This window comes from Mustelus asterias, chromosome 18 (genome assembly GCF_964213995.1).
Source record: "Mustelus asterias chromosome 18, sMusAst1.hap1.1, whole genome shotgun sequence".
Classification (NCBI taxonomy): domain Eukaryota; kingdom Metazoa; phylum Chordata; class Chondrichthyes; order Carcharhiniformes; family Triakidae; genus Mustelus; species Mustelus asterias.
The window spans coordinates 68,910,428-68,937,562 of NC_135818.1; the positions used below are offsets into that span (position 1 = coordinate 68,910,428).

General features: G+C 43.7%; 1 protein-coding gene across 2 annotated transcripts in view; it reads right to left on the reverse strand.

Moving 5' to 3' along the window:
* The window catches only part of lgmn (legumain), a 42,171-nt gene extending 24,821 nt beyond the window's left edge, over window positions 1–17,350 (reverse strand). The window contains exon 1 of one of the 2 annotated variants that reach the window (XM_078234249.1): window positions 17,032–17,350. Coding sequence is in view for 1 of the 2 variants with exons in the window: in XM_078234248.1 (XP_078090374.1) it covers window positions 17,032–17,051 (20 nt within the window). In the remaining variant the exon portion in view is untranslated. The remainder of the gene's footprint in view (window positions 1–17,031) is intronic. The other variant, XM_078234248.1, reaches the window with a different exon arrangement.
* Between the last annotated feature and the right edge of the window lie 9,785 nt (window positions 17,351–27,135).

Below are 27,135 nucleotides of genomic sequence, written 5' to 3' on the forward strand. Positions count from 1 at the left end.
AGCTTTTACAAAAGAAGTTCTTAACTTTGCATTTCAAGGATAACCAGCAAGGTTAACCGGCTTCTTGAGTGTTTGATTCAACTTGAACTGAAGGAAGGTGGAAAGTCAGGGCACTTGTCACATACACAATTGTGCTGAAATGTGTTTTGCCTCAAATTAAAACCTCAATAAATTCCCCGCCTCCAAAAAAAAAACCAACTGTGCAGTAAATGTGGTTTGATACAAGCATGTCAGTGAGTCAAAGTTCCTAAACTCAGAAAGTTACATGATCTCAAAACACAAGGTGAATTTTTGTTGGGTGAAGCACTTTCTTAAAACAAAGCATGGATTTTTTTGTTTTCATTTACTGTAACGTGACATTACATTAGGCTGCTTCCTGCACGGAACTCCCCCATCAACCAGTCACATTGTGCAAGCTTCAATGTTTGGGGAGACCGTCACATGGGTATACGCTGAGGTACAAAGTTTATTTATTGGTCACAAGTAGGCTTACATTAACACTGCAATGAAGTTGCTGTGAAAATCCCTGAGTTGCCACACTCCGGCGCCTGTTCGGGTACACTGAGGGAGAATGTAGCATGGCCAATGCGCCTAACCAGCACGTCTCTTGGACAGTGGGAGGAAACCGGAGCACCCGGAGGAAACCCACGCAGACATGGGGAGACCGTGCACAATGATATATTGCACAGTGATTAGCACTGCTGCCTCACAGTACCAGGGGCCCGGGTTTGATTCCCGGCTTGAGTCACTGTCTCTGTGGGGTCTACACATTCTCCTAGTGTCTGCGTGGGTTTCCTCCGGGTGCTCCGGTTTCCTCCCAAGATGTACTGGTTGGGTGCATTGGCCATGCTAAATTCTCCCTCAGTGTACCCGAACAGGCCGTGAAGGGTGGTGACTCAGGAATTTTCACAGTAACTGCATTGCGGTGTTAAGGTAAGCCTACCTATGACACTAATAAATAAACTCCAAAAAAACTTTTAAAACATTGAAGGAGATTTACAGACTGCTGAGTGGGTGCATATTCCATCTTTTGATCCATTTCAACTTCAAAACAGCGCACATCATATACAATCCTTTGGTAGAAATTTCAAAAATTCCGAGCTTGTTTCAGTTGCTGGCTTCTTTACATAATTTACATCAATTTCCACGGTTCATTGAGAGTCTAAAGTAACTCTGGCAGTAGAGATAAAGGAATTGCACCTGTTTTGACATGTGATACCCCAGACATATCTTGCTAACAGCAGGTTTTGCAAATGTCACTGATAAACTAATGGTGCAACATGTAGCGTGTAACTGATAAAATGGAAACGGTACCATTTTATAAATAAATTCAATATAATTCTAGTGGTGCTCCTATGGGCAGCACAGTAGCACAGTGGTTAGCACTGCTGCCTCACAGTGCCAGGGACCCGGGTTCGATTCCCGGCTTGGGTCGCTGTCTGTGCAGAATCTGCACATTCTCCTAGTGTCTGCGTGGGTTTCCTCCGGGTGCTCCAGTTTCCTCCCATTGTCCGAAAGACATGTTGGTTAGGCGCATTAGCCATGCTAAATTCTCCCTCAGTGTACCCGAACAGGCACCAAACTGTGGCGACTAGGGGATGTTTACAGTAACTTCATTGCAGTGTTAATGTGAGCCTACATGTGACACTAATAAAATAAACTTTAACTTTAAAAACTTTATTTGCTGTACCATTCTTTTGAAACATTTGAAATTCCGAGTTTAGTTCTGAGTTATAAGGAGAGACTGGGTAGACTGGGACTTTTTTCTCTGGAGTGTAGAAGGCTGAGGGGTGATCTTACAGAGGTCTATAAAATAATGAGGGGCACAGATCAGCTAGTCAATATCTTTTCCCAAAGGTAGGGGAGTCTAAAACTAGAGGGCATGGGTTTACGGTGAGAGGGGAGAGATACAAAAGGGTCCAGAGGAGCAATGTTTTCATACAGAGGGTGGCGAGTGTCTCGAACAAGCTGCCAGAGGTAGTAGTAAAGGCGGGTACAATTTTGTCTTTTAAAAAGCATTTAGACAGTTTCATAGGTACGATGGGTATGGAGGGATATGGGCCAAATGCGGGCAATTGGGATTAGTTTAGGGGTTTAAAAAAAAAGACGGCATGGACAAGTTGGGCCGAAGGGCCTGTTTTCCTACTGTAAACTTTTATGACTCTATGAGTATAATCCATTCACGTACCATTGTGATGATTAAGAGTTTTTTCACAATCATTCTCTGGATTTCAACTTTAGTTCTCAAGTTTTCAAACAGTATTGTTAAACAAATATACTTAATTACTTGGAAAGGGCAATCACTAACCACAGGAAGGTTAGTTTGCATTTTAATAACTTCTCAAACATAAGTCCAAAAAAAGGTCAATTGCATTTTAATGACATTGTTGAGACATAACTCAGTGGGGGGGAAGTAGTTGACAGGAGAGACAAGACCACCTGACCTCTCAATTCCGTTTTGAAAAAAATATCTATTTCGACTTTATACTTCATCGCCGGAATTTTACCGTCTTGTCATGGGGATCGAAGCGGGCGAGGGGCGGACAATGGAATCGTCTGTTGACCTCGTGCGGGATCTTATGGTTTCGGGATGAGCGAGGGCATAAAATCCTGCCCCCATGAGTCGATATTGTGTGAGCATGTCAGAATGTACACCCTCATGAAGTAATTTGTTCATATAACATGAAATGTACTTGAGAAACTAATGAGAACAGTACATGCAAATTCACAGAGAGGTGTTGCAACGGAGGCACACTTAAAAATATTTCTCTCTAAACAAACTCCATGAAAGATCAAGTAATAAGGAACGGGGTTAATATACTCTAAAAAGATATTTGGTGAAGGATAGTACTGGAACCAATCTTTACACACTTCTATGCACATTTATTTACAGAGTTACAAATGACAAGCGTGCATCTCTGAACACAATAATTCAATCTGTGTTGATTTATAGCAGTTGAAGTGAATGCCAACTACTTGTACACAATTAATAATACTGAGGAGATGCCGGCGTTGGACTGAGGTGTGCATAATAAAAAATTTCACAACACCAGGTTAAAGTCCAACAGGTTTATTTGGTATCACGAGCTTTCGGAGCACTACTCCTTCATCAGGTGAGTCACTTATGTGGGACTTCTTACTGTGCACACAATTAATAAGACTCCCTTCTCTCTTCAAATAAAAATTAGAATTTATATGTATAATCAAAATTTCAAAATAAATTAAACTGAAACTTCCATATTCTCTACAAAGTATAACATTGTGAGCCGCTGCTCCGCCAGGACACCGAACAATTTCTTGATGTATGCAATTATTTTAGTAAAACAAATCAGGCAGTTGAGGACTTCGAATCATAGAATCCCTACAGTGCAGAAGGAGGACATTCGGCCCATCGAGTCTGCACCAACCACAATCCCATCCAGGCTCTATCCCTGTAACCCCCACATATTTACCCTATTAATCCCCCTGACACTAGGGTCAGCTTATCATGTCCAATCAACCTAACTCGCACATCTTTGGACTGTGGGAGAAAACCGGAGCACCCGGAGGAAACCCACGCAGACATGGGGAGAATGTGGAAACTCCGCACAAACAGTGACCCGAGGCTGGAATAGGACCCGGGTCCCTGGCGCTGCGAGGCAGCAGTGCTAAGCCCTGTGCCATCGTGCTGCCCCTGCCTTGATCTTAAAAATGGTAAGGTTATTTCTTTGGGTCACCTACATATGTGAACTTAACTACATATTTCTCCACATTTAATTTTTAAAAATTTGTCCTCAAAAATTCTTGACTTTAAGACTGGAATGTTACCGTCCTGCCCGCCACCAGAATCGGAGTGGGCGCGGGGTGGAGCACGGGAAGGTCCGTTGACCTCGGGCGGGATTTTACAGTTTCAGGATGAGTGAGGCCATAAAATCCCACCCTAAATGTTTCATCAAATTACTTTAACTCCAACACATCAAAATTGGCATCCTGTCCAGTCCGAGTGTCCAACTAGTCTTCACAGTTGCTCTGTTGCTCCTTTAGATGTAACATCACTCCTTTATGGTGACTTAGCATAATTAACCACAATGGGAGCAGCACTCTCTAAAAACTGGACTGCATGATATGCCAAACCTACTCTGCTTTATATCCAAACCAATATTTTTAAACCACTACACCTTCTACTAATCTGGTAAGCTCAATGGGACAAGGCATGAGCACCGAGTAAATTTTTGCCTTCAGAAAGAAATTGGCTAAGAAATTGATGCACCTGATAATCACTCGGGAAAAACTCATATCTGTTCAGATACTGATATATCCAACAAAATTCGGCACCTTCATCAGTATTTATTTACAAGTTAGAGAATAGGGAGCGAGTCTACAATGAACTTGACCAATTATTGAAGTAAAAAAATCTTTCTTTTGGGAGACTTCAATGCACACGTTGGAAAAGACTTTGACACTCGAGTCAGATGGCTGTGAATCATTGTATTGGAGCTGTGAATTCAAATGGACAGCTGTTGTTAGAGCCCTATAGCAATCGCAACTTCTGTCATCACCAACATGCTCTTTCCTATGAAAGATGGATGGAAAGTGACCAGACAACACCCCTGATCTACTCACTGGCATCAACTGAACTGTCCAACGTGTGAGGAATGTCCAAATTTCCAATTCTATGTACAATGCCGATTGTGGAATTGGTCCTGCCCTTGTCCATTGTAAATGCCCCATTTCATTCAACAACAAAAAAAGCACAAACAATAAGCTTAACTTTGGAAAAGCATACAACTCTTCTAGGGTAGAAAACCGTACCTCTGCTTTGAGTAGTTCACCACAAAAATGATACCTTAGTCACGTCTGAAGCACCGAGTAACTGTTCCTTGGGCATTTGTTTGTCCATTATTGCTGTTCCAATTCAGTCTTCCACTGTAATAGGTTGATCTGCTAAATGTGTTTTCATCTTCATTCTGTCTGTCTTTAGTTCTTTCATTGTAATATTACCTACATCCAGCATTAAGGACCATCTGGCAATGTTTCCTCCACTCCTTTTATCACTGCGGAATGTCCCATCTGTTCCATGAAGGTGGAAGGTAAATAATTCTTTTGCCAGAATTTTTTTCAAGGCAGCAGACATCAGATGCAACAGAGGGAACCATTATCCTATCCACGTCAGACACCTCAGCACAATTCTGAGCAATTTAAATGCTAGTACTGATCCAGGGATCCCCAAATGTTGCCACTCTTTTATATCTAATGTATTGAAGTCCATGATTTATTCTTCCACTGAATGGCCATTTGTTTTCTGAGATCTATCAAAGTTTGACCAGGCCTCATAGGCATTTATCAAATTATCATTCATGTGGATTTAATCCAAGAATCAAAAAAAAAGGTCCAAACCTTCGTCACCATTCAACTGATGGGCACCCATCTCAGAAAATACTTCACTTACGATTTTACTTCTTCTAGAAAGTAACAACGGCCAGGTTAGATCTAATTTCCCCTTTGGTAGGAGTGTAACCTGTGTCGATATGTCCACTTCATCCTTCCACTCACCGGAGGGTAATCAAACCCCACCACTTTATACATGCTTTCTGCCATTTTCTAATCACAAGGATTTAAAACAATTTCAAATGGAAAGCTATAGTTTGCAGCCTTCACCTTTTGGGCCATCATGTTACATTCCCGAAGGTTAGGTAGTGAAGGATAGAACTGGAGCCAATCTTCACACACCGTTATAAACATTTATTTACAGAGTTACACGCTACAAGCATGCACCTCCTAACCGACATCCACTGCTTCTGTCTGTATCTATTTATTGTAACACAAGTGACCCCCAGTTAGTGTCCATCAACTATATACTATTAGACAGCAACAGCTTATATTTATGTAGTGCTTCATGGAAACATTATAAGAAAAATGACACCAAGTCACATAAGGAAATACTGGATCAGATAACCAAAAGCTTGGTCAAAGAGGTAGGTTTAAAGTGAAGAAAGTGTGGTAGGGAGGTGGGGAAGGAGTTTGTAGCCTAGGGGCAGAATTTAGCAGACCCGTTAGCCGTGGGCGCAAATCATCGCAAGAGGCCAGAAACGAGACTTGTGTCAGTGAGATTTCCCACTGCGATCTTCCCGGGCACTACCTGATGGCAAGACTATGTCCACACCCAGCAAGGGCGCGAACCTGATTTCCATCAATTTGGCACAGTAGTTAGTACTGCTGCCTCGGGTGACTGTGTGGAGTTTGCACGCTCTCTCCATGTCTGCGTGGGTTTCCTCCGGGTGCTCCAGTTTCCTCCCACAGTCCAAAAATGTGCGGGTTAGGTGGATTGGCCATGCTAAATTGCCCCTTAGTGTCAGGGGGACTAGCTAGGGTAAATGCACGGGGGTTGTGTGGATAGGGACTGGGTGGGATTGTGGTCGGTGCAGACTCAATGGGCTGAATGGCCTCCTTCTGCACTGTAGGATTCTACGAATCCATTACTATATACTTAGCGAGGATATCATCAGATCTCACTGAGTCATCCCACCCACCAGGTATGATGTCATGCAGGCGCAAATTATTACTCGTTTTTAAAAACGGGAACCAGGCGCCATGATCTTCGAGAGAGAAGAAGGAGGTGAACTTCCCTCTCCACCAAGTTCCGGCAGGGGTGTGGTGGGTGGCGGGGGGGGTGTCTCCAGGATGAAGGTCGCATCTGGGGTGTGTTGCTCTGAAGCCTGCTGCCTACTGCCTGTGTAATTTTGACATTTCATAGAGCAATGTGTCAGTCTGCTGCCTGTGTTGTTAGTGCAGTTTAATGAATGCTGAGTTTGTCAGCTGTTAGTGGATGGGGATATGGGCCACCTGTGGGTGCGGGGCTCATAAGATGAGGGGAAGGTGTGATGAGACTGAGGTAAGCAGGACTAATGGGTTGGGTGGATGAGACCGGCAAGTGAAGGATAGAACTGGAGCCAATCTTCACACACCTTTAAAAGCATTTATTTACAGAGTTATAATCAAATGCCTCGCTCCTCAGGCGTGGTGTTTTTCACATGCCTGAAGATGGCATTCCAGATCGTGCCACCGGGGCGGTCACAGGAATTGCACCAATTTTCTTGCCAGAAGTGACACTTTTAGGAAAATCCGCCCTCGATAACTAAAGCTGCAGCCATTGATGGTGGATTAAAATCAGGTAGGTACAAGAGAGCAGAAGCAGAGAAACACAGCTATTTTGGAGGGTTGTAGATCTGGAGGGGATTAGAGAGATGGGGGGGGGGGGGGCGAATTTTCCCATTCCGTCCGGCACGGGAATCGGAGCAGGCGAGGGGCGGACCATGGAAAGGTCTGCTGACCTCGGGCGGGGTTTTCCGGTTTCGGGGCAAACGCGGCTAGAAAATCCCACCCATAGAAAGGGACGAGGCAATGGAGGGATTTGAAAACAAAAGCTGAGCGACTTAAAATCAAAATGGTGCTTGACCAGAAACCAATATAAGTCTCCGTGCACAAAGGTGAGAGAAGGAACAGGGCTTGGTGCAACTTAAGACACTGGCAGCAGATTTTCAGACGAGCTGGAATTTGCAGAGGGCAGAATGTGGGGACCAGCCAGGAGTGCGTTGGAAAAGTCAAGGCTAGAAACAATGAAGATAAATATAAATGAGGGTTTCAGCACAATTGATAGACAATTAACAAGGGCTATTCAGCTTCTTGAGCTTGTTTGGCCATTCAATTAGATCGAAGCTAATCTGTAGCTCAACTACATTAATTCGGTATTTATTGATCCCCTTATTGAATATAGATTCATCAATCTCGGCTGAGAGAATTCCAGCATTTTAGCTTTTTGACGAAGTGAATAGGAGAGCCATTGTGTGTGACCGCGCTTCTTAATTTCAGTTCCTCATGAATCAGTGGTTGAAAACTATAGATCCCTTTCTCATTACAAGTCAAGTACAGGTTTCTCAATTTATTAATTTAAGGCCAAGTAAAATGAATATAACTTGAGGTAAAATAAAGTTAACACAAATGAAGTCAAGATGGGACATGGCAGGGCAACTTTCTCACATGGTATGCATGTTCTGTAGTATGTGGGGAGTCATGGATGCTACAGTGACCGAGATGGTCATATGTGCAGGAAGTGTCACCGTCTGCAGAAACATGAGCTCTGGGTTTCGGCTCAAGCGGCTATGAGAGTCAGTGCGGCACACCCACGAGGCTGAGAGCTATGTGGACAGCATGTTCAGGGAGGTGGTCACACTGAAGGCTAGGAGCATTCAGGCATAAAGGGAATGGGTGACCACCAGACAGTCCACAAGAACCAGGGAGGTAGTGCAGCACTCCCCTGAGGTCCTGCTTGTACGCTGGTTTTCCACATTGGATACTGGTGAGGGCGTTGGTTCCTTGGAGGAATGTAATCAAAGCCAAGTTGTTCTATGGACAGTTCAGCTGTATAGGAGGGGAGGAAGAAAGGGGGAAAAGCAGTTGTGATAGGGAATTTGTTAGAGAAACAGACAGGCATTTCTGTGGCCGCGGACGTGACTCCAGGATGGTATGTTGTCTCCTTAATGCTAGGGCCAAGGATGTCACGTTGGTACCAGTTACTTAGACAGGAGGATGAGATCCTGAAAGCAGAATTCAAGAAACTAGGGAGCAGATTGAAAAGCAGGACCTGTAAAGCAGTAATTTCTGGTTTATTCCCAGTCCCCCATGCTAATAAGCACAGGAGGAGCATTGAGCGATTGAACACATGGCTGGAGAACGGGTGTAGGAGGGAGGGCATCAGATTTCTGAGGCATTGAAATTGGTTCTGGGACAGGTGGGACTGTGTCTTACCAAGACCAGGGCTAACAACCTCGCTGGGAAATTTGCTAGTGCAGCTGGGTTTAAACCAGATCGGCAGAGGAGAGGGAATCTGAAAGGGAGTTTAGATTCAGGGGAAACAATACTTGTAAAGGGAAGTAGGAAAATAGAGAGCAAAAAATAGAAGGCAGAAGAAACATAGGCAGGCATCAAATAGGATCTGAATTGAGAATAATGTTAAAAAAGCAGAACTAAAGACACTCTCTCAGAATGCGCATAGTGTTCGCAAAAACGTAAATGATTTGAATGCACAAATTAAGGTAAACGGCTATGATTTAATTGCTATTACGGAGACCTGGCTACAGGGTGACCAAGACTGGAAACTGAAAATCCAAGGATATTCGGCATTTAGGAGAGATAGGCAAACGGGAAAGGAGGTGCGGTACACTGTTAATAAGGGATGAGATCATACCCGCTTTAGCCTCCCCACTGATATTTCCCAGCCCGCTGCACAACTCAAGCAGCACAGCGGGCCAGGAAAATCACGCCCTATATATTCTGGAAAGGTTCCTGTAGACTGAAAATAGTTAAATGTTACTCCACTATTTAAAAAGAGGGAAGAGGGAGAATGGAGAACTACGAGACCTGCTAGTTTGACATCAGTAGTAGGGAAAATGTTAGAATCTATTATAAAGGATGTGACAATTGGACATTGAGAAAAGAATGGTAAAATTGGCAGAGTCAACATGGATTTATGAAAGGGAAATCATTTTGACAAACTTGGAATTTTTTGAGGATATTACTTGTCGCATTGATAAAGCAGAACCAGTTGATGCGGTATATTTGGATTTTCAGAAGGCTTTTGATCAATAAAATTAGAGGCCTTGGGGTAGGGAGAAATATACTAGCATGAATTAAGAATTAATTAACAGACAGAAAGCAGAGAGTAGGAATAAATGGATCATTCATCATTCTCAGGATGACAGGCCAGGATGGCAAGGATCAGTGCTAGGTTCACAATCTATATTGATCATTTGGAGCCAACATTTCAAATCTAGATGACCCTTCGTCAGAGTTGACGAAGAGTCATCTAGGCTCGAAATGTTGACTCTATTCTCTCTCCGTGGATGCTGTCAGACCTGCTGAGATTTTCCAGCATTTTTCTGTTTTTGTTTCAGATTCCAGCATCTGCAGTACTTTGCTTTTAACTTGATTATTTGGACGTGGGGACCATTTGCAATATTTCCAAATTTGCTGATGACGCCAAACTGGGCGGAATGCAAGTTGTGAAGAGGATGCAAGGAGGTTTCACAAGGGTTTGGCTAGATTAAGTGACTGGGTTGGAACATGACTGATGGAATATAATGTGAATAAGTGTGAAGTTATTCACTTAGGTAGCAAAAAACAGAAAGGCAGAATATTTCTTAAATGGTGAGCAGTTGGGAAGTGCAGGTGTCCAAAGGAACGAGGGTGTCCTGGTTGATGCGTCACTAAAAGTTAGCATGCAGGTGCAGCTAGCAATTAGGAAGGTAAATAGTATTTGATCACAAGGGGACTTGAGTACAGGTGGAAAGAAGTCTTGTTGCAGTTGTACAGAGATTTGGTGAGACCTCACCTGGAGTATTGTGTACAATGCTGATTTGAATTGAATTATTATTGTCACATGTATTAACATACAGTGAAAAGTATTGTTTCTTGCGCGCTATACAGACAAAACATACCGTTCATAGAGAAGGAAACGAGAGAGTACAGAATGTAGTGTTACAGTCAAAGCTAGGGTGTAGAGAAAGATCAACTTAATGCAAGATAAATCCTTTCAAAGGTCTGACAGCAGCAGGGAAGAAGCTGTTCTTGAGTCGGTTGGTACATGACCTCAGACTTTTATATCTTTTTCCCGAAGGAAGAAGGTGGAAGAGAGAACGTCCGGGGTGCGTGGGGTCCTTAATTATACTGGCTGCTTTGCCGAGGCAGCGGGACGTGTAGACAGAGTCAGTGGATGGGAGGCTGGTTTGCGTGACGGATTGGGCTACATTCACACCGTTTGTAGTTCCTTGCGGTCTTGGGCAGAGCAGGAGCCATACCAAGCTGTGATACAGCGAAAAAGAATGCTTTCTATGGTGCATCTGTAAAAGTTGGTGAGAGTCGTAGCTGACATGCCAAATTTCTTTAGTCTTCTGAGAAAGTAGGCATTGGTGAGCTTTCTTTACTATTGTGTCGGCATGGGGGGACCAGGACAGGTTGTTGGTGATCTGGATACCCTTATCTAAGGAGCGATATACTTGCCACTGAAGGAGTGCAATGGAGGCTCAACAGATGAGTCCACAGATGGTGGGATTATCTTCCGAGGAGAGACTGAGGAGACTGGATTGGTATTCCTAGAGTTTTGAAGAATGAGAGGTGACCTCATCGAATCTTACAGAATTCTGACAGTTGTGACAGGGTGGGTGTAGATAAGATGTTTCCCTTGGCTGGCAATTTAAAATCTGGAGGCATAATGTCAGGCTAAGAAGTAAACTACTTAAGACTGAGATGAAGTGGAATTTCTTCACTCAGAGGGTGGTGATTCTTTGGAATTCTCTACCCCAGAGGACTGTGGAAGCTTGATCAATGAGCAAACAAAAATCAATAGAGTTCTCGAGACTAATGACATCAGTGGATATGGAGATAGCACGGGAAAGTGGTGTTAAGGTAAACAAACAGCCATGAGCTGGTTGAATGGCAGAGCGGTCTCGATGGCCTATCCTGTTTCTATAACAACTTGCATTTATATAGCATCTTATAATGATGGAGTGATTAAAATTAGAGATGCTCGAGGCGAAAATTGGAGGAGCATAGAGATAGCAAAGGAATATGGGGCTGGATGAGGTTATACAGATAGGGAGGGTCCTGACCATAGAAAGATTTGGAAACACTGTCCGGACGGGAGCCACTTTGAGTTAGTGAGGAAAGAGATTAGGGCCAAACAGGACTTGCTTGAAGTTAGGATATGGGCAGATTTTTGGATGAGCTCACATTTAAAAAGGATGATAGATCAGAGGCTTTGAAAATTTTTTTTTAATGGGCGTGGCGTCATTGGTTGGCCAGCAGTTATTGCCCAATCCTAGTTGCCCTTGTTTAGAGTCAACCACATTGCTGTGACTCTGGAGTCACATGTAGACCAGACCAGATAAGAACAGCAGATTTCCTTCCCTAATGGAGATTAGTGAACCAGATGGGTTTTTCCGACAATTGACTCATGATCTAAATTGTAGATATTTTTTATTGGATTCAAATTCCACCATCTGCCGTGACGGGATCCGAACCCAGGTCCCCAGAACATTAGCTGAGTTTCTGGATTAATAGTCGATTGATAATACCATTAGGCCATCGCCTCCTCTCTTAAATCAAGTCTAGTAACACAGGCACAGAATGTTGGTTTCAGCAGCAAATGAGCTGAGACCAGGTAAGAGATAGGCTATGAGATGGAAGACAACTGGTTGGCGATGAAGCAGATATGCAGTTGGAGGTTCATCTCGTAGTCCAAGAGGATGCCAAAGTAACAAGCAATCTGGTTCAGCCTCAGACAATGGTCAGCGAGACGGACGGAATTGGTGACTAAAGAACAGAATTTGTAGCAGGGACCAAAGACAATGGCTTTAGTCTTCCCAATTCTATTTGAAGGAGATCTCTGTTCGTCCACAGGTGCATGCCAAACAAACAGCATGACAAGTTAATGAAGAGGTTGAAGTCGAAAGTCATTGGGCGGCATGATGCCACAGTGGCTATCGCTGCTGCCTCACAGCTCCAGGGACCTGAGTTCGATTCCCGGCTTGGGTCACTGTCTGTACGGGGTCTGCGCGTTCTCCCCCGTGTCTGTGTGGGTTTCCCCCCAGGTTCTCCGGTTTCATCCCACAGTCTGAAAGACGTGCTGGCTACGTGCATTGGCCGTGCTAAATTCTTCCTCTGTACCTTAACAGGTGCCAGAGTGTGGCAAGTAGGAGATTTTCACAGTAACTTCATTGCAGTGTTAAGGTAAGCCTACTTGTGACTAATAAATAAACTTTAACTTTAAACTTTCAATTTTGCTTCAGCTTCACTTCAGTACAACCCAATCTTAAAACCCTCAACCTTCGCCAAAACAACATTTTTCCACCCTCCTAACAAAAACAAGGACCTCCCACCTTTCAGGCATTGCAAATTCTCAGTATTCCTTACTGAATGCTCCCAACTGAAGAATCGCCGCAGCTCTACGAAACACCAGGGATTTCCCCACTCCATATCTCAACCACAATCATAAACAACCCTTCAAATCACTCACTCATTGCTACCAATCTACATGACTTCCAACCAAGTCCTTCAAATCACAGGATGACTCCTCCTGTACTGCACCCTTATGGGCAGCATGGTGGCACAGTGGTCAGCATGCTGTCTCACAGCACCAGGAACCCAGGTTCAATTCCAGCCTCGGGTGACTGTCTGTGTGGAGTTTGCACCTTCTCCTCGTGTCTGCGTGGGTTCCCTCCAGGTGCTCTGGTTTCCTCCCATGGTCCAAAGATATGTGGGTTAGGTGGATTGACCATGCTAAATTGCCCCTTAGTGGCAGGGGAATTAGCAGGGAAAATAGGTGGGATTATGGGAATGGCTCCTGGGTGTGACTGTCATCGGTGCAGGCTTGATGGGCCGAATGGCCTCCTTCTGCGTTGTAGGATTCTATGATTCTATCCCTACTAAAATCCTGTAGATTTCAACAACCCTAAACCAATGCTGTACTGTCCACCACCAAATTCCCTACCTCCATTCTGCTATGTACCTTCAGTTAAAGGAAAGGTGGTAGATTAAGAAATTGAGTACCTAAGTAATGGAACATATTATGATCAAAGCCATCAATTAACGCTCTCCACAGAAAAATAGACCAAATCAGGAAGTTCAGAACTTCAACAAAAACCAGAATATCAAGAACTATTTCACTTGTTCACTCAGTATAAAAATCAGTGGTCCTGAATCCTCGCTGTTTTTTTTAGAAAAAAAGAATATCCTTCAACTTGGCAAGACTAATATCACTAGAGATTGGCTATTTTGAAGGTCCAGCTTGCATTTCCTGCCTGCCACTTTTCAAATCTCAGCACACTTTGAATGAACAGGGATAAAACAAAAAAACACAATAGATCAAAGCCAGAACATTTGTTGCCTCCTAACTGACCTCTTTATCATCACCCAGCACTTAAACTTTCTGACCTTAACTCAAGATATTTTGTACTGCACGGTATTCCAAATTGTTTGTGTCAATTTGATATTCTCTTGATCATTATTTCCTCCAGTAAGCGGATGTTGCATTCTCTGTGATCAATATTTTGATCAACTGCCCAGTCATATGATAGCAAGACTTAGATAAATAATAGAATCTCTTCCTGTAAGTACCAGAGTACCCCCCCCATGTTCACTTATATCTTCCCAAAAAAAGGATTGATAAATACTTGAGACTGAAGGTCATTTGTAAACCAACCAGCTGATTTATGTTACTTATTTTTTAGTGTCACAAGTAGGCTCACATTAACACTGCAATGAAGTTATGGTGAAAATCCCCTAGTCACCACGCTACGGCGCCTGTTCGGGTACACTGAGGGAGAATTTAGCATGGCCAGTGCACCTAACCAGCACATCTTTCAAACTGGGAGGAAAACAGAGCACCCAGAGGAAACCCACGCAGATAAGGAGAGAACGTGCAGACTCTGCACAGACAGTGACCCAAGCTGGAAATCGAACCCGGGTCGCTGGCGCTGTGAGGCAGCAGTGCCAACCACTGTTCCACTGTGCCCACTCCATGGCAACATCTTATTCAATCTCTCCTTAATTTTCTCTAAGAACAATTCCAGCTTCTCTTGTCTCTCCCTGTAACACAAGGCCCTCATCCCTGGTACAAATGTAAGAAAGAACGCTGAGGAAATTCATAGGTGTGGTGCTAAGAATTGGTGGCAATACTACAGCCGAGACCTAACTAGTGAATTGATCTGTCGATGTTTACATGTTATGAGGATTGAATCACTTGTGAGCTGATCTAATTTAACTGCACCATCTTAAAAAAGTTGGCTTAATTTACATTATGAACCAAATAGTGAAAAATCCAAAAACAGGATATTGTATAAGGCTCCTATCTTGATAAAGCAGCACATTACCTGAGTAATTTACCATTTTCCCATTCTGATCCCTTAATGGACGCTTTTAGCACCTTTCTCAGCGTTTATCATTCCCTTTGTCTATGCCATCCCTATCAATTACCACTCCCCCCCCATCCCCATTGTACAAATGTTGTCCGATTTTCCTTGTCTTCAGCTCTGACGAAGGGTCATCCAGACTCGAAACATTGGCTCAATTCTCTCCTGAAGAAGGGGCTTAAGGCTCCGAAAGCTTGTGTGGCTTTTGCTACCAAATAAACCTGTTGGACTTTAACCTGGTGTTGTTAAACTTCTTACTCAATTCTCTCCCCATAGATGCTGTCAGACCTGCTGAGATTTTCCAGCATTTTCTGTTTTCGTTTCAGATTCCAGCATTCGCAGTATTTTGCCTTTACCTGAGTAACTCTGCTGGAAACGAATTATGATCTCAGTACATGTCGCACACGTTTCCTATGTATCACACTTCAAATTTTAAAAAAGGAATAAAGAACCAAAGGCAATTGTTTTGCAACTGCCGAAGTGTAGTCTGGAGGACCGCATCAACACTTTCAAAGTCAGGATTATGACTTTCACCCTCAAGATAATAAATTGTTTGACTGAAACTGAACTTATTTCCTAAATAAATTCTGTATTTTTAAGAAAACACACAAATTCTACCTGAGTGGAATGTTGCATTCTGCATTACATGGTGTAATATATGGGCTTTATAAAAGGGCCTTAAAAGGGGCGGCATGGTGGCACAGTGGTTAGCACTGCTGCCTCACAGTGCCAGGGACCCGGGTTCAATTCTGGCCACAGGTCACTGTCTGTGTGGAGTTTGCACGTTCTCCCCATGTCTGCGTGGGTTTCTTTCGGGTGCTCTGGTTTCCCCCCACAGTCCAAAGATGTGCGAGTCAGGTTGATGTGCGAGTCACGGCTTGGCATGGCTCCTGCTCTGCCCAAGACTGCAAGAAACTACAAAGAGCCGTGAATGAAGCCCAGTCCATCATGTAAACCAGCCACCCATCCATTGACATTGTCTACACTTACCGCTGCCTTGGAAAAGCAGCCAGCATAATTAAGGACCCCACGTACCCCAGACATACTCTCTTCCACCTTCTTCCGTCAGGAGAAACTTACAAAGGTCTGAGGACATGTACCAACCGACTCAAGAACAGCTTCTTCCCTGCTGCCATCAAACTTTTGAATGGATCTACCTTGCATTAAGTTGATCTTTCTCTACACCCTAGCTATGACTGTAAAACTACATTCTGCACTCTCTCCTTTCCTCCTATATGAACGGTATGCTTTGTCTGTATAGCGCGCAAAAAACAATATTTTTCACTGTATACTAATTCATGCGACAATAATAAATCAAATCAAATCAAATCAAATTGTAATCTCTAGACAGTTCTGATGGAGCGTGAGTCTTTCAACAAAACACTAAACCTGCCACCAAAAAGGGTTTGGTGCATATTTCCAGCATTTCTCTTTCTGGTTCAAGATGTGCCCTTTATCATAGAATCACACAGTGCAGAAGAGGCCGTCCGAGTCTGCACCCACACACGAGAAACACCTGAACTCTCACCTGATCTCATCCACCAGTACTTGGCCCATAGCCTTGAATTAATCTGGAGGCAGCTGGAAAGAAGGCTTTAAAGGGTAAAATCGCCTTAGTCCCAGAGGAGCACTGGATGCTCTCCCCGTGGGGGGAAGGAGAGCTGACAAGTAACGATTTTAACCTGAGGATCATCACACCTCAGGCGAGGGGCACGGTACTGTGCTAGCAAATACAGTATTAAACATACATAATACATAAACATACAGTATGAAATGAAACTGGATCATTCAGCCCAGGCAAACCTCCAAGCATTGCGCAATGCTATTAATGTTAGGAATCACGAGTTGATTTCTCTGCATTTTTATTGAGCACCAGACCCTCTCTGGCTCATTTAGAACGAAAGGCGAAAGTGAGAAGAAAAGCCAAAGGGTTGGTTTCCTCGTGCTATTGTATCAAGAACAGACTGGTAAACACACCTATCGTCCCTTTAAAACACAACTCAGTGCCCTCTCCTCTTCCGCCTGTGTACGTTCCTGAGACCTCTGAAGCCTTTCTCAAGGTACAGAGAGGTGAAGCCCCTTTACCTACCGGAATAACTTGGGTCTCATTCACTCCTCCTGCTCCCTCGGGATCGTACGGCCGCACCGATTGTCAGTGTACGCAGCCTCTGCCTCTCTGTACTCCACTGAAAGAGGAACTCGCCACTGACTGACGTTTGGAACAACCAGTGAAACAACTCTCAGTGAAACAACTCTCAGCAAAATTCCCGGGACAGACTGCCCATCAGCTGAAACGTAAGGAAGGGAGGAGGGAATTGCACTGAGATTACAAAAAAACCTATTCTGTAAAAACTGGTGGCGTGCATTAAGATTCTTTGTTCGATACAGAGATTGAAGAAGTGTACATCTTCGGGGAGGTCGGGGGTGGGGTAGAAAAAGGATTTTTAAAAAAAGTTAGCCAATGCCATCTGGAATCGTGAGGCATGGTGGGTTATAGCTTTAAAAAGCTGCCCCATGGGAAAAAAATATTTTTGTATCACAGCTTGGTATGGCTCCTGCTCTGCCCAAGACCACAAGAAACTACAAAGGGTCGTGAACAAAGCCCAGTCCATCACACAAACCAGCCTCCTATCCATTGACTCTGTCTACACTTCCCGCTGCCTCGGAAAAGTAGCCAGCATAATTAAGGACCCCATGCACCCCGGACATTCTCTCTTCCACCTTCTTCGGTTGGGAAAAAGATACAAAAATCTGAGGTCACGCACCAGCCGACTCAAGAACAGCTTCTTCCCTGCTGCCATCAGACTTTTGAATGGACTTACCTTGCACTAAGTTGATCTTTCTCTACACCCTAGCTATGACTGTAGCACTACATTCTGCACTCTCACCTTTCCTTCTCTATGAACGGTATGCTTTGTCTGTATAGCGCGCAAGAAACAATACTTTTCACTGTATACTAATACATGTAACAATAATAAATCAAATTATTTTAAAAAGTGGGAAATTACTAGTTTGTTTTCTTCTTTTTGTGTTAATATCATACTGCATTTCATGGTTTATGGTGAATCTTTCCTCGTTATTTTCAATCAATTGCATTTACCAAAATAGATAACTATTTATAATCCCTTGTAGGCGGCATAGTGGCAAAGTGATTAACGCTGCTGCCTCACAGCGACAGGGACCTGGGTTTGATGCCCGGCTGGGCACACTGCCTGTGTGGAGTCTGCACGTTCTCCCCATGTCTGCATGGGTTTCCTCCGGGTGCTCTGGTTTACTCCCACAGTCCTAAAAGTGTACTGGTTGGGGGAATTGGCCATGCTAAAGTCTCCCTCAGTGTACCTGAACAGGCACCAGAGTGTGGTGAGTAGGGGGTTTTCACAGTAACTTCATTGTAGTGTTAATGTAGGCCTACTTGTGACACTAATAAATAAACTTTAAACTTGTCACTAAAATAGCCAGCCTTCCAGGAATTAAACATTAATCTCCTGCAGGGAACCAGAGGAGAAAAGTGAAATCACAGGGAAATATTCTCACCCCCTACCCCCTCTCAATGTAAACTGGATTATTAAAGCATTGAAGATATGAGGATTCCACCCCCATACCCATGTTTCCTGGATTAATTGACGATGTGGGGGAGGGACTGGTTTGATTCAGTGGACCAGTTGGAATCGGGAAGTGATGTCACTGAATGGCTAACCTAATCCTATTTCCTGGAAATCAGCATGAATGAAGAAAGCGTCTGAGTCATTCAGTGACTTGTTCAAACAAAAATTTATTAGAAAAAAAAATCTCCCCTGCCATTTAACTTGACCTGCAGTTTTATATTCGGGAAATAAAAGGAGGGAAGCTGCATGAAAGCAAAAACTTCATTTATAATCATATGCATCGCTGTTTCTCAAGGGTTTTCATCATTTTTGAACATGGATGTGCATGGGGAGAGAGATGTGTAATGTACAAGTATAGGGTGACACAGTGGTTAGCACTGCTGCCTCAGAGCGCCAGGGACCTGGGTTCGATTCCCAGCTTGGGTCACTGTCTGCACATTCTCTCTGTGTCTGTGTGGGTTTCCTCTGGGTGCTCCGGTTTCCTTCCACAGTCCAAAAGATGTGCTGGTTAGGTGCACTGGCCGTGCTAAATTCTCCCTCAGTGTCCTCGAACAGGCGCTGGACTGTGGCGTCTCGGGGGTTTTCACAGTAACTTCATTGCAGTGTTAATGTAAGCCTACTTGTGACTAATAAATAAACTTTAAAAAGACTAAATCACCCGTCCTTTTCAGTCTTGGCAAAAGCAGCCCTCGGTGTTTTTGAAAGACTTTCTAAACACCTTTTGATTTGTATTCCCTACTGTGACACTCCCTTTGATTTATTCTGACTGCCCCTATATTTAACGAATGAGACCTTTCCTTTTTTCCCCGTTAATCTGTTGTTTAGATTTTTTTTATGTTTTGGGATGTGGGTGTCGCTGGTTAGGCCAGATTTATTGACCATCTCTAATTGCCCTTGAGAGGGTGGTGGTGAATCACCTTCTTGAACCATTGATGGTGGCACAGTGGTTAGCATTGCTGCCTCACAGCACCAGGGACCTGAGTTCAATTCCAGCCTCGGGTCACTGTCAGTGTGGAATTTGCACATTCTTCCCGTGTCTGTGTGGGTTTCCTCCGGGTGCTCTGCTTTCCTCCCACAGTCCAAAGATGTGCGGGTTAGGTTGATTGGCCAAGCTAAATTGGCCCTAGTGTCAGGGGATTAGCAGGGTAAATATGTGGTCTTACAGGAATAGAGCTTGGGTGGGTATGTGGTTGGTGCAGACACGATGGGCCGAGTGGCCTCCTTCTGCGCTGTAGGGATTCTATGATTCTATGGATTCTATGATTCTTTGTGTTGTAGGAGCACCCACAGCGCTAATATACACCCAATTTTGCTAATGAGTTGCCTATATAAATTGAATGTAAGGATCCCACTTCTATTTCATTCATTCAGCCTAAAATTTATATGTAGCTATTTTTAAATCGTATTGTCCCCAAATCTTTTTGGTTGAAGGATCTCTTTTCAAATGGGTTAGTATTATAGGTGCCAATCTAAATTATATGACAAACAATGTTAAATGCTTTTTGACAGATCAATGAAAATATTTGATGGACAAGAATCCAGCTGTACAATGCTTACTGGCACTTTAAGCCAGTTCAGTGAATTCTGTTCTAGTCATCAACACAGCAGAAGTTAACAAGAATCAGGAGATAACCAGGTGGTTATGTGCATTGTAAATCTTAATGTCACTCCTTCATGTACGCTGTCTTCCTCACATATGGCGACTGCACTCTGCTCCTGCCTTGCACCAAACGTGTCCACCCAACCACTGCCCATTTGTTTACTCTGGATCACTTCCTGTGGTCATTCATTAATGCCCTGGAAACAAAAGCAGGCAAGCCAATTTCCTTGATACGCCCAATTTGTTTCAAAATATCTTCTCCTCTCAACGTCTTTGAACCCTTACGTCTTCAAATTTCACAGAGCATCTGGAAAGTCTACAGACTCCAACCCCAGTTTGAGAGCACATTTCCACTCCATCTGACGAAGGAGCAGCGCTCCGAAAGCTTATGGTATTTGCTACCAAATAAACCTGTTGGACTTTAACCTGGTGTTGTGAGACTTCTTGCTGTGTGGCAGCAGTGCTAACCACTGTGCCGCCATGCCACCCCTTATTCCCAAAACTCGTAATTGAACCAAAAGCAATGCCATGAGAAGTACACTAGTATTGACATATACAATATATATTTGTGTACATGGTTTATGATGCATCACTGACATCTGGTGGATTCAGGAGAGAATACATTAGCAGAATGAAAGCATTGCATTAACTTGGATGGGATTTACCAATGTATCCATTTTGTAGGGAGGTTTGAATGCAATTCAAGCAGTTATTGTATTTATTGTTCTGTTTTGTGTAACAGGTGCTGCCTTTTAGAAGTTAGTACAGAAAACCAAAGAGAATGATAAAAATCCTGCAATGAAGCCATGCAGCCCAGCCCTCCTGTGCCAGAGAGCTGTCCAATTGCCTCTGAATATACACTGGGTGGGATTTTCTGGCTGTTGCTGCCAGCGGATTTTCCAGTCCCACTGACGGAGGTTGACAACAACAGGAAATCCCGTTGACACTGGGACCAGGATATCCCGCCCAATGGCGGTCCACCTCGGCCACTGCAGAATATTCTGTGGTGGGGTGGTGGGGCGGGGGGGGGGGGGGGGGGGGGGGGGGCGCGGAGGGGGGGGGGGGTGCGGAGGGGGGGGGAGAAAATTCTGCCCATTGTGTATACTGCAATTTAGATATTGAAATCAAGGGCGGGAATTTCTCTGCCCCATTTTCATCTGGCATGAAAGCTGGTGAAGGAACCAACTGGGCTCCCCAAATGGCTTTTAAGTCATTGGGATTTCCATTCTGATTGTCCCATCTCCCCTATCAATAACATAATGAGGTTCCTGCCATGAAAGATCGGGAACCCCATTACCATACATTTCAATATCATTAACGGCTTCCCCGCTCTGTTATCCCTCCGCGTTAAGATTCTCACCCCTGATGTCAGGTCAGAAGGGTTTACAACAGCATTTGACAAATGGGAACTTGGCGAATGGTCCCCACGGGGGCTTGCGGGTAAACACAGCAGTACAGTCACCAAGTGAGAGAGGTCCATGCCCAGGCAATACCCTGGCAGTGCCAGGAACCAGGGTTTGCAGCTGGTGAGATTCAAGGGGGTGGAGTTCCCAAATGTGCATTTGGGGAGTGAGGAGGGAGGCAAGGTCGCTCTCAGGGCGGACTCTGAAAATGCCATCGTGGGATCTGTCTCCAGGATTTTTATTGCTTCCCGTTTCTGGAACCGAAGGAAAAAAAATTGCAAGACAGTTGGTTATAAGAACTAAAGTCAAAATCACATCTCTTATTCGCTGAAACTGTGCAGAATGGATGTGGTAAAGAGGTTACATTTTGAAGTTATCCCACAGACATGAAGAGTTATAAACCTCTAATGTGTTGATTGGCACTAGATGCCACAAAAATTGTGAAGCAGGATAGACCACCCAATTAGATCGTTAAACAAAAAAAAACTGACCGAAAACTCAGATCCGAATGATAATCAGGGAAATTTAAAATATATTGTGAGGTGTTCACCAGACACAGCGGGTCACCTGAACTCAAAACAAGCAGTGGATACCTTCTTTGTAATTCTACACATCGTTGACCAGAGTTATCTGGGCCTAACTTCCTTAGACCAGTTCCAGCATCAGAAGTGTGGCACAGTGGACTCACAAGGCACCCATGTCCTCTACCCATGTACAATCAGGTCACTCGCTGCAAGTTACATGAGCAAATATCCTGTGATTAAATATTCAACCTCCAAAAATACACCCAACCTGAGGTAACAACCCAACACATAAATGTCTGTGTGATGTGATCCCAAAATATTTTTGTCAAAGTTGTGCAATTATTTCTTTTAAAAAGGGAAATATTGTGACACAGTGGTAGCATCCCTACCTCTGGGCCAGAAGCTCCAACTTCAAGTCCTGCTTCAGGATTTGCTGAGCATGGAAGGTGCATTTGGAATGTGGCCAAACAGGTTGATTATCAGCCTGTAAATCCCTCCAACTTGCCAGATGGCAGGAGGTAAACGCAGGAGAGTTTCCTGGTCGGCCACACTGGAGAGGGCAACAACAAACCACCGCAGCACTTTGCCAAGCATAATCAGGGGCCAATCCAATGCAAGTCCATGGTCTCCAATGCCCTCATAGGCCATGGTAACCCGAAAGAAAAAGAGGACTTTAAATAAAAGTGACTATCATGTACATTGGCATACTGAGATACTCAGCCACAGCTTCTTGTTGGATATGTTTCTGGTGGTTCTACACATGATCTTCCACTTCCAATCATTCAAAATCCCTTTTCACCATCGCCAATATTAAAAGTTTTCCAAGAAAATGAATCAACATCTTTTTCATACCCCAATGACTTTTCTCCAGGTTTCACAAATTCGTGTCCAGGGGGTTAATCTTGAATTTTTGGGGCTTCCAGGACAATTCTACACTCAACGAAGGTAAATGCAGAAACATTTGCAAAATGTGGGCAAATCATAGAATCCCTACAGTACAGAAGGAGGCCATTCGGCCCATCGAGTCCACACTGACCACTATCGCATCCAGGCCCAATCCCTTTAACCCCATGTATTTACCCTGCTAATCCCATGACACTATGGGCAATTTGTCATGGCCGATCAACCTAACCCGCACATCTTTGGTCCATGTGATTGAGAGTCACATGTGATGTATTCAATACCCTGAGTTACCAGCCTAAAGATCAGTCTGGGGAAGAGCTGGTAATGTGTTCTCCTAAAGTATCAGCTCCACAATTTATACTTAATTCCTGAATTTTTTTTTACAATACATACACAAGAAACCACAAAGGGTCATGAACGTAACCCAGTCCATCACGCAAACCAGCCTCCCATCCATTGACTCCGTCTACACTACCTGCTGCCTTGGGAAAGCAGCCAGCATAATCAAGGACCCCACTCACCCTGGATATACTCCGCTCTACCTTCTTCCATCGGTAAAAAGATACAAAAGTCTGAAAACGCGTACCAACAGACTCAAGAATATCTTCTTCCCTGCTATCATCAGACTTTTGAATGTTCTTATCATATCTTAAGCTGTTCACTTCACCCAACCTGTGACTGTAATACTATATTCTGCACCCTTCCTCAGCCATCACAGTGGCAAATGAGCAGCACGGTGGTACAGTGGTTAGCACTGCTGCCTCACAGTGCCAGGGACCCGGGTTCAATTCCTAGCTTGAGTCTCTGTCTGTGTGGAGTCTGTACATTCTCCTCCTGTCTGCGTGTGTTTCCTCCCACAGTCCGAAACATGTGCTGGTTAGGTGCATTGGCCAAGCTAAATTCTCCCTCAGTGTCCCTGAACAGGTGCTGGAGTGTGGCGACTAGGGGATTTTCACAGTATCTTCATTTAAGTGTTAATGTAAGCCTACTAATGAATAAACTTAAAACATTAAACTCCTTTCCTTATACTCTATGAACAGTATGTTTTGCTTGGAGAGTGCATAAGAAACAATACTTTTCACTGTATCCCAGTACATCTCAAACAATGACGTGACGGAGTACTGGAAAGAGATAGAGAATCTGATGAACTGGTGTGGCGACAACAATCTCTCCCTTAATGTCAATGAAATGAAGGAGATAGTCATCGACTTCAGGAAGCTTGGAGGAGGACATGTCCCTGTCTACATCAATGGGGGCAAGATAGAAATGGTCAAGAGCTTCAAGTTTTTAGGTGTCCAGGTCACCAATAACCTCTACTGGTACCTGCCTTTACTTTATCAGACTAAGAAAATTTGCCATGTCCGCTATGAATCTCACCAACCTTTACAGATGCACCATAGGAAGCATTCTTTCTGATTGTATCACGGCTTGGTATGGCTCCTGCCTGTCCAGGACCGCAAGAAACTACAAAAGGGCATGAACGAAGCCTAATCCATCACGCAAACCGGCCTCCAACCCATTGGCGCTGTCTACACTTCCCGCTGCCTTGGCAAAGCAGCCAGCATAATTAAGAACACCACGCACCCCGGGCATTCTCTCTTCCACCTTCTTCCGTCGGGAAAATGATACAAAAGTCTGAGGACATGTACCAACCGACTCAAGAACAGCTTCTTCCCTGCTGCCATCAGGCTTTTGAATGAACATACCTCGCATTAAATTGATCTTTCTCTACACCCTCGCTATGACTGTAACACTACATTCTGCACTCTCTCCTTTCCTTCTCTATAAACGGTATGTTTTGTCTGTATACAGCACAAGAAACAATACTTTTCATTGTATACTAATTCATGTGACAATAAATCAAATCAAATCAATTATAAATTAATTTTATCTGGTTTCCAGGGTCATAATGTGGAATTTTGATTACTGTTCCTCATTTCTCTTAGTTTCACATCTCTATAGCAGCACCTGGAACAAATGGGCACAAGGCATTTGGCCTTCTACAGTTCTACACTCTTAAGCATACTGTTCTTATCCTAACTGCTTGTATTTTGCTCAATCTTCACACACAACTCATATGCCATACCTGAAATGTTCTGGGATGCACATATGTAATATGTGATCTAATTTGACAATGCTTGCATTAGAATACCTAACTTGATTGTTATTACAACTCTCTAAATTGTTGTGTAAACACAAAACCCTCAATTTAAATTTAGCAAGGTTTGAGTCCAGTGCTGTGTTGATAATTAGAGAGGAATCTGATGATCCCACCTCAACCCTCATTGGACGTTCTTAAGTTTGAAAATATTGCTGAAGAGAGAAACATGTTTCCATCTTGTTCCCATCAGGACAAATGCAAGAATGCCAAATTTCAAACAATCACAATAATCTATACTACAGGAGAAAAGGGTGTTGTTTGGTTGGCAAGTCAACACTGATTGGCTGAGGCAATGTCATGACAAAGGTAATGGGGAACTATAGGCTTCCCTTGCTTCTGCATAATTCAAAAATGTGCAAGGCTTGAACATATTTCTCTTGTTTTCAGAGTGCAGGTCCATTGCATATGAATGTATGCTCTTCTAAGTTTCAAGTTTCAAGTTTATTTATTAGTGTCACAAGTAGGCTTACATTAACACTGCTATGAAGTTACTGTGAAAATCCCTAGTAGTTACACTCCGGCGCCTGTTCAGGTACTCTGAGGGAGAATTTAGCATGGCCAATGCATCTAACAAGCACGTCTTTCGGACTAGCAATGATCCATGTTATTGTTATAGTGTAATAGCATCTTCCTGTTGCCATTTGTGTACATATGTATATAAAATCAAACCAGAGTAAACTAGTTTCAGTTGTACTTGACTTAACATGTGGCACACTGTCTCTCCTATCCTGAAAAGATATCAAGGTTATGAGCTCGCCTAATTATCTTAAATTGGTAGTTCCTGTAGCTATTATCACACTTAGGATTGTTTAGCAAGTGCTGTCCAGTTGTGAAACATCTAACACTAAACGTTTTGTCTGAGGGTTTGCAAGCAAAGTCTGGTTGAGTAAGGTCTGCACTCAACATATTCTAATGCATGGGGTCTTTCCTGAATTACAAATGACTGCGGCACTATCTGTAAAGTGCTTTGAGATGTCCTGAGATTGTGAAAGGCATGAAACGAAATAGCAACCTGACATACATAGCGCAGCACCATCTTGCAATATCTGGGACTTTTGGCTATGATCAAGCTTCAGATCAAACCCGAGGTAGGTTGCGGTGCCTTATCTTCTCAGCTTGGATCTTGTTTGTCTCTCTTATGGGGACCTTGAATTGGATTAAATTGGATGTTGAATTTGGTTTTTGTAGCAAGCAAGGAATGGATTCGGGTTTGCCTGGTCCACTGAGTATTGGGTGTGTAACTTTAGGATGGAATAAAATAAATGTTAAAAAATTCCTTCAGCTGGTTCATGTCTCTGGGGCAGTGCTGGCCCCAACTTCCTCCATCAGTTCTTTTTAGTTTTTAAAGTTTATTTCTTGTGTCACAAGTAGGCTTATATTAACACTGCAGTTAAGTTACTGTGAAAATCCCCTAGTCGCCACACTCTGGAGCCTGTTTAGGTACACTGAGGGAGAACTTAGCATGGTCAATGTACCTAACCAGCACGCCTTTCGGACTGTGGGAGGAAACTGGAGCACCTAGAAGAAACCCACGCAGACACGGGGAGAACGTGCCGACTCCACACAGACAGTGACCCAAGCCGGGAAATGAACCTTGGTCCCTGGCGCTATGAGACAGCAGTGCTAGCCACTGTGCTGCCCTAACTTCATCAGGAACAGTTTTCAATTGCCCCATTTTAAAAAAAGAATCAAACATGCACTGCCAGGTAGACTATTGTAAGAAGTTTAACAACACCAGGTTAAAGTCCAACAGGTTTATTTGGTAGCAAATGCCACTTCGACGAAGGGGCAGCGCTCCGAAAGCTTGTGTGGCATTTGCTACCAAATAAACCTGTTGGACTTTAACCTGGTGTTGTTAAACTTCTTACAGGTAGACTATTGACCATGGGAGGAGATGGGACGCTAGGACCCAGCGGCGTCTTTTTGATCATTCCCACTGAGCCTTCCTCATGCGTAAGGAGGGTCGTGACGCTGGTGCGTGTCTTCGTCATGACGCT